Source organism: Monodon monoceros, unplaced genomic scaffold (genome assembly GCF_005190385.1).
Source record: "Monodon monoceros isolate NGI ecotype Baffin Bay Population unplaced genomic scaffold, NGI_Narwhal_1 Super_Scaffold_16, whole genome shotgun sequence".
Lineage (NCBI taxonomy): Eukaryota > Metazoa > Chordata > Mammalia > Artiodactyla > Monodontidae > Monodon > Monodon monoceros.
Window position 1 is genome coordinate 80,763,561 of NW_021703772.1, and position 14,032 is coordinate 80,777,592.

The following is a 14,032-nucleotide window of genomic DNA, read 5'->3' on the forward strand; positions in this document are numbered from 1 at the left end:
TACAGCTTCAGAGGGCTTGGCTGGCTTATCTCTAACACATGAGCACTTTCTCAGCCACCTTAACAACTGCCTCCTGACATGGCCTCAGACTGTGGGAATCTGGAGCATTTCTGGCTGCCCTCCCAGATCCATTTCTTCCTTCCTCCTCTTTAATTCCTATTTTGCTCGGCTATCTACCCTCTGCCGTGCACCGCACATGCCTCAGGGGACAGAGATCTCCCTTCAGCTGTACTAAAGCCAAGGGTAACCACATCTTCCTTGGCTTCCTTTGTGATTTGCTGGGAGCCTGGGTGAAGACTTTTACTTCCTGGCATGTGTCCAGTAGTATCCCTCTGTCTCTTCCCCGGATGTTGGCTGGGACATATGGGATAGCTGTGCCATCTCCTTACCAGAGGACATGGGGGAGATGGAGCCCAAAGAACAGCAGAGAACGGAGCTAGAACCACCGAGTTAAGTCCACCCTGAATCCCACTCTCCCTCTGGACTTCTAGTTGTGTGAGCCACATATTTATTTATGCCAATTTGATTGGGCCTCTCTGTTATTTGTAGTTGAAGTCATCCGGATGGATACATCACTCTCTAAAAGGTACTCTCCTTGGGGACCCTCAACAACCTAGACAGAGTCTGTCTCCAGGACCTGCTTGCCCCCTGTTGCTTATCCTCCTTTAGAGAATATTTGAGTTGGATCTGGTCTTTCGTCTCTGCTTAGCCTCTGTGGACAGGCTCCATTGCCCTTGGCTTCGTGTTGCTCCTGCTGCAGACACAGCCATGACTTGCAGGGAGTCTAGTCAGTGGTCAGAACCCTGGACATCCTGCTTGGCTAGAAGAGGTACAGGTTTCCTGCAGGTCCCACTCGTCCAGGCCTCCCAGGACCATCCCCAACAGGGCAGCTCTGCCAAGCCACGGTGTCCTCCAGTTGCTCCTAGCCCCTTCACTGGGACCAATTTTCATAGACCAAAAAAGTACAGATATGGAGGTTTAGGAGTTGCATGGTGGATGCTCTCAGTAAAGCCTCTACAGCCTTATACTGAGGCCCTGCATTATTGTTTGTAAAGATGATGCCCTAAGACTACCAGTATCAGAATCACCAGATTCATGACTAGATAGATGCTTGTTCAAAATGCAGGTTCCCAGACTCCTTGAATAGTATTCTTGGGATTGAGCTGTGAAAGCCCTATTTTTCACAGCCTACACTCTGAGTAACTCACATTCTGGATTACCCCCTAGATAGCTCAGCTCCTAGCCTCAGCATCTGATAAAAGAGGCCAAGGCAATGAGGGAGGGGGATGGGGGAGGAGACAGAACTATGAAGGCCAAAGGAGAAGTGGGAGGTGTGATAGGAAGATGCTAGACTGTTTCGGGTGCACAGCCGTGGAGCTATGCCTAAAGGCAGACTGCAATTACGACAGCCATTTTCTCTCCAGTTTCTACAACTTTCACCTTTGTGCATCCACTATTCACCTTTGTCCTCTGGCATGCTTTGTCCCCTGACATATCCAGCATCACAGTGAAACCTCCACAAATCAAAGAGTCAGTGACCAAGATCTAGGTGAAAAATAAAATGTCCAAGATCCGAAGGTCAGAGCAAAGTTTCGTAAGATGGCAATTGACGTCACAAAAATCGTGCATTAGAGTTAGTAATTTTTTACATGTGAGATATTTCCCAGTTCCTAAGTCCGTGCCGGTTCATACTGCTTATTTCACGCTTTGCACAGCTTTATAAGTTTTCTCCCAGTGAGAAAGGGAAACTGACCCACCTCCTTCCCTTTTCTTATGAGATGTATTTTACACAGTGACTGACACAGCAGAATGCAGACTGTATGGAAAACAATACCTGTAATTTCTGGCTGCTAACTTCACTCAGAGTTGGATTTGGGGAGGGTTTAGACACAGCAAGGAAAAGATGTGTTCTGTACCTTTTTTTTTTTTTTTCTTTTTCAGAAAGTGATGGATGGGAATTCAGTTTATTCTAGAATGTAGATCTATTCAAAATGGACCTTTGACAGGTCGTTCCCTCACACACTCCTCATATTCATAGCTAATCCCCTGGTCTCTTTTATAAGAACAAACCTACATACCCTCATGCCCTCACTACTCCAGTTTTCAATGGACATTTTGACAAAGTACTTTTCATCATCTTGCTCATTAGGAGCAAATGAAATTAATCTGAGGTCTGGAACACTTGGCCATTCTAAGTCACTATGCAGTGGACTAAAAAAATCCATGCAATGGACTCTGATTAGATTTTTGGATTCTAGTTTTAAAACAATTACATTGGAGACATCACACAGAGTCCACTTATAATGCAGAGGGCTTTCAAGGTCAGGTGTTAAAAGTTTGGGCCTTCTGATCAGTAAGTCACCCCCATCTCTCATTCTCTAGTTTAGTGGCTCCCAAAATGGCTATGTAACAGAATCACTTGAGGAATTTATAAAAATACAGATTTTCTGACTCGGCCCCAACAAAAAGAATCTGACTTTCTGGATTTGGGGCCTGGGAGTCTGATTTTCTTTTTTTTTAAATATAAGTTCCCTGAGTGATTTTCATGCAGCCACCAAGGACCCGTTTACAGAAGACGATTAGGAAGCACTTCTCTGGTCCAGTGGTTCTTGAATTTGCGTGTGCATCAGAAGCACCTGGAAACTTTATTAAAACACAGATTGAACCCTCAGAATTTCTGATTCAATGGGCCTAGAATGGAGGCTGAGCATTTGCATTTCTAACAAGTTCCCAGGTGATGCTGACACTGCTGGTCCGGAGACCACAATGAGAACCACAGCTCCAACCCAGGTTACTTGTGAGCATATTTATTATTCATTAGCACTTCTATTATGTGGCCAAAGACTGGGCTTCAGAAAAAGGAATAAACCTCTCAGGTCAAGGGTAACACACCCGGGTGAGCATCATAATCACCTGGGAGCTTTTTCTTTAACATTTAATTATTGGGGTTAGGCTTGGGCTTCCATCCCAGATCTACTGAGTCAGTGTCTCCAGGATGCCCTGGGAATTTGTATTGTTTTGAAGTTACCCAGAAGATTCTGATTACAGGGACTTGAAAACATTGCCTTAGATGAGCCACACTTATGAGTTCATGAATAACTTATACTAAAAAATTGTTGTTTATCTGAAATTCCAATTTAATGGGGCATCCCATGCTCTTAAATATTTGTAAATCTGGCACCCCTGCTCACTCAGCTGCCTTTGCAGGAGTTTGTTTCCTCTGTGTGTTCTCTCTTTTGCTCAGCATAGCCCTATCTTAAATGCTCAGTGGACCGGTGTTAAGGTAAGGAGGGCAATCCATGAAAACAAAATGTGTGGGGTGAAGAAGAGAAAATTAAGATGTTTCCTCAAGAAAGGAAAAAAAAAGGAAAGATCATTAATCTAGAAAGCAGAAACAAAATCAGAAAAAAATACTGGCTGCTAATGGTTTTTTAACCAATTTGTCAACTACACAGACGAATAAAAATACACCCACCAAAGATGCTATTAAAATGTTCCAACTGAAGCCATATATAATTAATTTCAAACAAGCATAAATGATAAAAACTCAAATACTTCAAGGTGCTGAGTGAAAGGCAGGATAAATTTACATCAGGCTTCAAAACGGATGCTTCCAGGTGAGTCTGGGGTTTCAGCCAGAGACAGGGAGGTAACGATGTCTGCTTCCTCCCTGTTGTACTGGAAAAGCTAAAGAGCCTTAGGATGAGACTCTCCCAGTGTGTCAAGGATGAGAAGAAACAGACGGCTCGGCACCTTACAACAGCACGTAACTACTGAGAGGCTGAATCAAAGGAGTGGAACAAACAATCAAAACGAAGAAACATTCATGGATGCATCTAAGGAAAGTGATCTGGCAAAAACCACTGCAGAGGCTGAGGAACCCCCTGTGAGCACCACGGTCCCTGTAAAGCAAGCAGCTTTCTCCCAATGCACTTCTGCCATTTCAGAGGTTAGGGGTCGGCACACTTTTCCTGTAGAAGGCAAAATAGTAAATCTTTTAGATTTCGTAGGCCAGATGCTCTTTGCTGCATCTACTCATCCTCGGTGTTGTAGCAGGCAAGAAGCTTGTAGACAATAGGTAAACGAATGGGCACGGCTGTGTTCCAATAAAACTGTGTTCACAGAAATAGGTAGTTGCTATAGAGTGAGCATCTGTCTCCCCCAAATTCATGTGTTGGAGCCTAAGTCCCAGATGGGGTGGTATTTGGGTGTGGGGCCTCTGGGAGATGGCTAGGTCATGCAGGCGGAGCCTCATGAACGCGATTAGTACCCTTACGCTCACTCTGCACTCTGCCCTGAGAGGATATGAGAAAACCAGTCTGCAAACCTGGAAGAGGGCTCTCACCAGACAGTAGATCTGCTGGCATCTTGATCTTGCATTTCCCAGCCTCCAGAACTGTGAGGATGACATGTTCTAGTTTAAGCCACCTGGTCAACAGCCTATTTGCTACAGCAGACTGAGAGCAGTGAGATGTATTTGTCCCATGGCCCATGGTTTGCCAACCCCCATCATAGATGAGCCCGTGTGGCAAGGACAGCATCATTAGTGGATTCTATGGAGCACTCAGTATTCTAATGGTAGATGCTCAACTAAAAAAAAACCAAACAATTCATTAACTCCTCACTATACATACAAGGGCAGAGTGTTTAAAGGTCACCCCAAAGTGTAAAGGCAGGAAATTAGGATTCTGGGACTGTGTTATAAGAAGGAAAGAGAAGACAAGGGGACCAAACATTTTAGCATGTGTTTAGAAATGTTCTCTTAGTGGCCCTGACATTCAGAGGCAAGTTGACTGGGAGAGGGACACTGGTGCCAGTTTCTCTGTCTTTAAGCTGCTACTTTTGAGGGTCCATCACATGATAAGGTATCATCTTCCTTGATCAGGGAGGTTTCCTCACCTTCTCAATTCACTAGTTTTGCATTTAGCATCCTAAGAAGGGTCCTTCACCCAAAAGAAAAAACTAAGTCACAATGGCATAGAATTTTGTACTTTAAGCTAGAATATATCACCTGTGGTGCATGAACACGTAACTTCAATTAGCCTCCCTTATGACACTGGTTAATGTTTCACCTGAGGTCTCCACATCAGCCAAGAAACACATAAGCGTGCATTTTACATTGTATAATTTAAAAGTTTTATTTCCCCCCACAATAGCCAATGGGTTTCATATTAGTTCCACTGGAAGTTTCTTCTTGTAGTTGCCCTTCTCGTTGTCTACACCGTTGGCGGGGAAATTGCTTTCTTATTGGGGAAGGGTTATATGTCACAGAGATGCTCTGAGCTAATCACAGAAAAGAGAGGGTCTGATCCAGCAGCCCCTGAAGGAGTTGATCAGTCAAGGAGTCCTTTCTGCTCCAGGCCTGGTCAGGTGGGGACAATACAGGCTACCGAACCTGCCCGTAGTAGATGCTGGCAAGACTCTCCTTGCAGAAGTGACCAAATGCAGCCCCTTTGATCAAGAAATATAAAATCCACATAATCCCTCAGTCCCTGCCGAGTCCCCTTCCTCAGTGGCCTCGTGCAGGAGCATTTCAGCTAAGCAACAACTGGCTTCTGCTTTGGGGTCCGATGAGCATTCTTCACCAAGTGCAAGACGGGTCTTCACTCCAAAGTTCACTGTTCACACAGTTGTTGGCTTGTGATTTAGAGGGCTGGTCTCCGCCTCGCCCAGGAATGGTGGTATCACATCAACAGCAGCATGAAGGCCCAGGACAGCACTGGTAGGTGGAGCGCAGGGGCACGGCTGCCAGACGTCCTCTGAGCATGCATCACAGCAAAGACCGCATTAGTGCGGTTGGTGGGTAACCCAACATTGCAGATCATCCCTTCACAGCAAGACCTACACTCCTGTTACCAAAGGAAGAGGAGAAGGAAAGAGCAAGTGAATGAAGGGAAGAAGAGGGAAGGGTCAAATGAAGAAAAACAAAAGCCTTCTTCAGCTCTGAGGACAGAATTTTTTTTTATCTTTTATGAGTATATAAATTTTTATTTCAATTTAAAAATTTTCTAAAATATGGCATACAAGAGAAAAATGATATCTTATTTTTTAAATGTTTGAGACTTAATAAACATTATGAATTTGAAAATGTACCTTTTTCCTATCAAATTGACAAAGATTTCCAAAATGTACATGAGCCTGGGTCCGTGACATGGTAGTAATTTCGATATTCTCAAACACTGCTACTGAGAATATAATTGCTTCAGTTTTTCTGGGGAGAAATTTGGCAATCTTTATCAAGAGCTTCAAGATTATTTATATAAATCAATCCAGTAATATGCACCAAAATCACAAAGATTATGTGGGGCTTATTTTAGAATAAAGAAATATTAAAAGCTGTCTAGTATTTTTAATAAGGAATTAGATAAATTATAGTACAAACACATATTTTAATATTATGTAGCCATTAAGAATATTTCTGAAGAATAGTTAATAGGTAAGTTTTCTTTAAAAATATTTTTATTTTATATTGGAGTATAGTTGATGCGTTAGTTTCAGGTGTCCAGCACTTGAACAGTTAGACATGTATCTATTCTTTTTCAAATTCTTTTCCCATATAAGTTATTGCAGGATATTGAGCAGAGTTCCCTGTGCTACACAGTAGGTCCTTGCTGGTTATCTATTTAAAATGTAGTAGTGTGTAAATATCAACCCCAAACTCCCAATTTATCCCTCTCCCCCACCTTTCCCCTTTGGTAACCATAAATTTGTTTTCAAAGTCTGTGAGTCTGTTTCTGTTTTGTAAATAAGTTCATTTATATCATTTTTTTAAAAGATTCAGCATATAACTGATATCATATATTTATCATACTAAGTCAGAAAGAGAAAGACAATCTCCAGGTCATCCATGTTGCTGCAAATGGCATTATTTCATTCTTTTTAATGGCTGAGTAATATCCCATTGTATATATGTACCACATCTTCTTTATGCATTCATCTCTCAATGGACATTTAGGTTTACTTCCATGTCTTGGCTATTGTAAACAGTGCTGCAGTGAACACTGGGGTGCATGTATCCTTTCAAACCATGGTTATATGCCCAGGAGTGGGATTGCTGGGTCATATGGTAGTTCTATTTTTAGTTTTTTAAGGAACCTCCATAGTGCTCTCCATAGTGGCTGTACCAATTTACATTCCCACCAACAGTGTAGGAGGTTCCTCTTTTCTCCACACCCTCTCCAGCATTTATTGTTTGTAGACTTTTTGATGATGGCCATCTAACTGGTGTGAGGTGATATCTCGTTATAGTTTTGACTTGCATTTCTCTAATAATTAGTGATGTTGAGCAGCTTTTCATGTGCCTCTAGGCCATCTGTATGTCTTCTTTGGAGAAATGTCTATTTAGGTCTTCTGCCCATTTTTGGATTGGGTTGTTTGTTTTTTCTGATATTGAGCTGCTTGTATATTTTGAAGATTAATCCCTTGTTGGTTGCTTCATTTGCAAATATTTTCTCCCATTCTGTGGGTTGTCTTTTTGTTTTGTTTACGGTTTCCTTTGCTGTACAAAAGCTCTTGAGTTTAATTAGGTCCTTTTTTGTTTTGTTTGCTTGTTTTATTTCCATTATTCTAGGAGACGGATCAAAAAAGATACTGCTGTGATTTATGCCAGAGTGTTCTGCCTATGTTTTCCTCTAAGAGTTTTAGAGTATCAGGCCTTACATTTAGGTCTTTAATCCATTTTGAGTTGATTTTTGTGTATGGTGTTAGGGAGTGTCTAATTTCATTCTTTTACATGCTGTCCAGTTTTCCCAGCACCATTTATTGAAGAGACTGTCTTTTCTCCATTGTATAGTCTTGCCTTGTTTTGTCATAGATTAATTGACCATAGGTGTGTGGGTTTATCTCTGGGCTTTCTATCCTGTTCCATGGATCTATATTTCTGTTTTTGTGCCAGTACCATACTGTTTTGGTTACTGTAGCTCTTTGTAAGTGGTACAGTCTGAAGTCAGGGAGCCTGATTCCTCCAACTCAGTTTTTCTTTCTCAGGATTGCTTTGGCTATTTGGGGTCTTTTGTGTCTCCATACAGATTTTAAAACTTTTTGTTTTAGTTCTCTGAAAAATGCCACTGGTAATTTGATAGAGATTGCATTGAATCTGTAGATTGCTTTGGGTAGTATAGTCATTTTGACAACATTGATTCTTCCATTTCAAGAATATGGAATATCTCTCCATTTGTTTGTGTCACCTTTGATTTCTTTCATCAGCGTCTTATAGTTTTCTGAGTACAGGTCTTTTGTCTCCTTAGGTAGGTTTATTCCTAGGTATTTTGTTCTTTTTGATGCAGTGGTAATTGGGATCATTTCTTTGATTTCTCTTTCTGATCTTTCATTGTTAGCATATAGGAATGCAAGAGATTTCTGCATCCCACAACTTTACCAAATTCATTGATGAGCTCTGGTTGTTTTCTGGTAGCATCTTTAGGGTTTTCTATTTATAGTATCATGTCATCTGCAAGCAGTAACAGTTTTACTTCTCTGATTGCCATGGCTAGGACTTCCAAAACTATGTTGAATAATAGTGGTGAGAATGGACATCCTTGCCTTGTTCCTGATCTTAGAGGAAATGGTTTCAGTTTTTCACCATTTAGAATGATGTTTGCTGTGGGTTTGTCATATATGGCCTTGATTAGATTGGTTCCCTCTATGCCCACTTTCTGCAGGGTTATTATCATAAATGGGTGTTGAATTTTGTCAAAAGCTTTTTCTGCATCTATTGAGATGATCCTATGATTTTTATTCTTCAAATTGTTGATGAGGTTGGTCCAGGGGCTTAAGCAGGCTTTTTGGTGGGAGGGACTGGTTCCTACCCACTGGTGGGTGGAGCTGGGTCATGTCCCTCTGGTGGGCAGGGCCGTGTCAGGAGGTATATTTAGCTGGTAGCTGTGTGCTCAGGAAGACTTTAAGCAGCCTGTCTGTTGATGGGTGGGGCTGTGTTCCCACCCCGTTGGTTATTTGGCCTGAGGTGTCCCAGCACAGGAGCCTACAGGCTGTTGGGTGGGGCCAGGTGTTGGTGAGAAAATGGCGGGCTCCCAGAGGGCTCATACCAATGAGAACTTCCCAGAACTACCACTGCCAGTGTCTTTGTTCCTGCAGTGAGCCACACCCCGCCTTCACAGGAGACCCTCCAATACCAGCAGGTAGGTCTGGCCCAGACTCTTATGAGGTCCCTGCTTTTCTCCCTGGGTCCTAGTCACACGAGACCCTGTGTGCACACTCCAAGAGTGGAGTTTGTTTCCTCCAGTCCTGTGGAGCTCCTGTGACAAACCCCAGTGGCCTCAAAGCCAGATTCTCTGGGGGCTCCTCCTCCCATTGCCAGACCCCCAGGCTGGGGAGCTTGATGTGGGGCTCAGAACTTTCACTCCTGTGGGTGAACTTCTGTGACAGAATTATTTTCCAGTTCGTGGGTTGCCCACTGGGCTGGTATGGGATTTGATTTTGTCACAGTTGCACCCCTTCTACCATCTCCTTGTGGCTCTTTGTCTTTGGATGTAGGATATCTTTTTTGGTAGGTTTCAGCGTTTTTCTTGTCAATGGTTGTTCAGCAGTTAGCTGTGATTTTGGTGTTTCGTACGGGAAGATGAGCTCATGTCCTTCTACTCCGCCATCTTTTCTCCAAGTTTTCATACTGTAATTTTTCTAAGTGGAAACGTTTCTTTGAGGTGGGAATTCAGGAAGGGCCTGGCTGGGCAGTTCTGGCTTGGGGTCTCTTAAGTGGTTGCAGTGAGACAGTAACTGAAGTGCAAACATTTAGGAGGTTAAAGACCTCTCTGAGGACAGAATTGAGTTGGCTTTTAGTCTGTGAGTCATCCAGGCCATTGGGCACCCTTCCCCCCACTTACCTCAAAGTAAAAACCATCTTGAGAGTCTTTTCATTTTAAGTGTGATACCTGCACCAACCCAAGCATAAGCAAGAGAAAGGCAAACTGAGTAAGACTGCTTAACTGAGTCAACAACTCTTCTGAAGGTTTGTTAAGCAGAAACGCTGAAACAAAAATAAAAGCTAGGAACCTTCTGGATTGGTCATTGATTTTCTTTCTCAGTACTACTTGTTAGGGGATAATTATCACTCTTGTTGTCTGTACTAACACTGATGCCTATCTTTACAGTGGCATGCTCCCTCACAGCACAACGTGTTCTCAAGGGAAGCACTCCCTGTCATGATATCGGATACAACGCCTCAACCTGATGAACCTGGACATTCACAGAGGCTTTCAGGATAAAGTATCTATATCGAATGGCTTCCAGGATGGCCAGGTAAGATAAAGTATCTACCTCAGTGGTTCTCAATCCTGGCTGCACATTAAAATCACCTGGGGGAACTTCAAAAAAACAAAAATTCCTGAGGCCCAGGATCTCACTCTGAAGTTGCTTCAATTGGTCTGGGATGCCCACCCCACACCAAAGCCCACAAAAGCTAACCAGCAGATTCTCCTTTGTAGCTGGAGCTAAAAGCTAGTAGTGTCAGCAACTGAACTTATCTATGAAACAGACTCACAGACATAGAGAAACGACTTGTGGTTGCCAAGGCGGAGAGGGAAAGATTGGGAGTTTGGGGTCAGCAGATGCAAACTGTTATATATAGGATGGATAACCAACAAGGTCCTTCTGCATAGCACAGGGAACTATGTTCAATATCCTGTGATAAACCGTAATGGAAAAGAATATATAACTGAGTCATTTTGGTGTACAGCAGAAATCAACACATTAAATCAACCATACTAAACTAAATTTTTTTAAAAAGCCACTGGTGTCGGGACCATTTTCTTTATGTATAGGCTAAATTGAATTCTAAGATCTCATGAAATTAACATACCTTCAAGTAATTTTTTTCTCAACCATTTCAGGATTCCAGGCATGTAAAAGAGTAAAATGCTCATTTAGAATGGTAGAATGAGAAAACTGAAGAGATAGATTCATCTAAAATCTAGATAGATAGATTCATCTATCGCTCATTTTTTTTTTTTTTGTGGTACATGGGCCTCTCACTGTTGTGGCCTCTCCTGTTGCAGAGTGCAGGCTCCGCGGCCATGGCTCACGGGCCCAGCCGCTCTGCGGCATGTGGGATCTTCCCGGACCGGGGCACGAACCCGTGTCCCCTGCATCGGCAGGCGGACCCCTAACCACTGCGCCAGCAGGGAAGCCCTCTATCGCTCATTTTAATAAGCTGAGGTTAACCTCTCAGATTCTCACTTCCTCGTCTAAGCAGAGGCAGTAAGTTTGCCACCATTTTCCTCTTTCTACCTTCTTGGTGCAGTGCTCTTGGTGATTTCTAGCCATAAACAAAATATGTAAGCTGGGCTCTGTAACGTTGGTCATCCTCTAGTGCATGGATTGTTTGCTTTTGGGGCTTCCAGAGGTTGACTTCAGACAACTCACCCAAAGTCCAAGGTCTAGACCCTGGGGTCTAGCTCTGGAATCTAAGAATTATCATTTGTTTTTAGTAATATTATTGTTTGATGGACAGAAAGGCTTCTTCTTTCATCTCCATTTCAGTGTAAGGGAGTCTCTCAAAGTATACGTATGTTTGACATTATTTATCCTTCCTGCCTCTTTATATACAACCAGCCATCACCATCAAGAAACCACAGGACAATAACTTTACACACACATACGCTCCTTACCGTGTGTTCAGAATCTTGGCTGTGGTGGCAGCCAACAAAATGACATTCACTTGTGGAGGCACACTTTTTGGTGATGGATGTACTCCTTCCATGACTGGTAAAGTGATGTACTGTCAAACAGTACTGTGTATCTAGGCAGAAAAAAGCAACTTATTTTTTTTGCAATGTAGAAAGCAAACTTTCAACAGTCACTTCAGAAATGACTAAAATTCAGGATGATCCTTACGTTTCTAGGCGGTATTGTTGAACAGACATTAGCTTCTGAAGCAGATGTCTATTTTTAAAATGAATATAAATGGGCACTTATTCTTTGGTGCCAGGTAAAGCTGAGAAAAAACTGGACAAGCTTTTCATCGAAACCATAGGTCCAAGAAGTAGGGGATGTGGGGACATGTGTATACATATGGCTGATTCACTTTGTTGTACAACAGAAACTAACACAGTATTATGAAGCAATTATACTCCAATAAAGGAGTATAACGCCAAAAAAACAGGTCTGCTCATTTCCTAAGAAAGTGTCAGTATGTCTGTGTTTCTCCCCCTGAAGCACATGTTCTGTAACTCTAAAATAAAATGAAAACTATAAATGTAAAATGCAGCGGGTCATAGCACTTGTTGCATTATTCCGCATATGTTTCTTTATATACTAATAGGCCATGTGGCAACCTGGACTGAGAAGCAGGTGCCTCAAATTACACACCAAGAGCACCTTGCTTACCTAATTCTTCTCCGGGCTCTAATCCTCCCGGCGTGTTTGATTTTTCCCCAAAGTATTTCCAGCTTTTCTCCTCCTCTTTAGATAACTCTTACCTTCTCTGCCCCCTCCCGCTCTGCAGGGCTAGTTCATTGCCACACAGGTTACCCCTTATACCTTTAACCATTCACATTTTATTCTCAGGGTTCTTTCAAGAAAGTGATTTCATTCACTAACCTAGGACATTCCACTTTAGTTCTGCGCCTCTTACTCTTTAGTTATCTCAGGCCAAGGCAATGCTTCTTAGTTTATTGAGAAGGGACTGTGGCAGCAATGCCCTACAAGTGGGGGCAGGGAGCAGGAAAACATGAGAGTTGAGAAGACGGGGCTTAGGGAACTGCCTGTGTCACAAGTGAAGAAGCCACGTGAGAGCCTTTGAGCTCATGTTCGTTTGAGTAAAATTATAAGCGCACGGGTGGTTGACAGGGCTGTTGTAAGCTCTACGTAATGTTAACAATAGCAAATGCCCATTAAGTGCGTACCACCAACCAGGCACTCTTCTAACATGTATTCACTCATTCAGTCCTCACAGCAGGCCTTAAGTCATATTAACATCCTCATTTCACAGAGAAACCTGAGGCTTACGGTCACATAGGTAGAAAGCGGTGGAAGGTAAGACGCTGACGTAGGCAGTCTTCCAGGGTTTGTGCTCTTCACCAGCATACTATCGTGCCTCTCAGTACACTCAGCATTGAACTGGGCGTGAGCAGAGCGCTCTACAAGAGCAGCTGACTGGGACTCTGAAGGACAGGGAACCACTACATGTTCTGGAAGGCATTCCCATTTGTACTCCAGACAAAGAAGAATTGAGAACTGGTAGCTGCCTGTGTTCCTAGAGACCGTCACACATGCTAAAGCAGCCCTACAAAGTCAGAGTTAAACGCCGGGGTAAATTAAATAAAATAAGAAATGTCATTCTTGTCATATCCTGTTACCTAGAGAACCTCTTTTAACACCCCTGGCAGACCACAGAAGCAGAGCTATAAAGTGAAAAGGAAACCTGAGATGACAAAGAATAGCCACAGGCCTGTGTGCCCCAAGAAATGGTTGACTATCACCCCCCTCAATAATGACAAGGTGAAAAGTAAGCAATTACAGCCTCAATTCCAGACGGTTAGTATTTTGGGGGCTTGGCTGGTGTACAATCAAGAATGTACTGTTACGCACGCTGGAACGCGGGGGGCATTCCGAGTCCATCTCTCTCTGAGTCAGGCTTTTTCTTGTTGGCGAAAAGCTGCAGCATCCCTCTTTTGCTCCCATGTTTCAACAGAGATGAATTTCTAAAACCCAGAAATTTCCATGCATGTTCCCGTTAAAAGTGGCTTCGATTAGCGAGAGACGAATTGGAACATGCACAGACCTAGTAGGAACAGCATTTGGTAAAATCCAAAAGAATAATGCCAGCCATAAAGATGAGGATAAGAAAAGCGCCAGACAGTGTCCATAAAGAGGCTGGACATCAATGCCCCAATCGACCACTGTTCCGAACCCTTCCCATCCAGTTCTTGGGAGAATTTAAAGCAAACGGTTAAAGAATGATACCCACCCTCTGACACAAGCTAGTTAAAGAGAGGCATCCACCAGCCTCAGAAACATTGAAATTAATGTTTGTGAAAAATGTAGAAACAAATCCCCAAAAGCATACATGCACTCACAA

At 42.9% G+C, this 14,032-nt stretch overlaps 1 protein-coding gene across 3 annotated transcripts in view; it reads right to left on the bottom strand.

Annotated features, from left to right (window-relative positions):
• Positions 1 to 5,132: 5,132 nt before the first annotated feature.
• Positions 5,133 to 14,032, bottom strand: part of LYPD6B (LY6/PLAUR domain containing 6B) — a 231,713-nt gene continuing 222,813 nt past the window's right edge. For all 3 annotated transcript variants that reach the window (XM_029225230.1, XM_029225232.1, XM_029225231.1), the window contains 2 exons: positions 11,622 to 11,752; positions 5,133 to 5,849 (listed from right to left, as the gene is read on the bottom strand). In XM_029225230.1, coding sequence (XP_029081063.1) covers positions 5,685 to 5,849; positions 11,622 to 11,752 — 296 coding nt within the window. In that variant the 3' untranslated portion in view covers positions 5,133 to 5,684. The remainder of the gene's footprint in view (positions 5,850 to 11,621; positions 11,753 to 14,032) is intronic.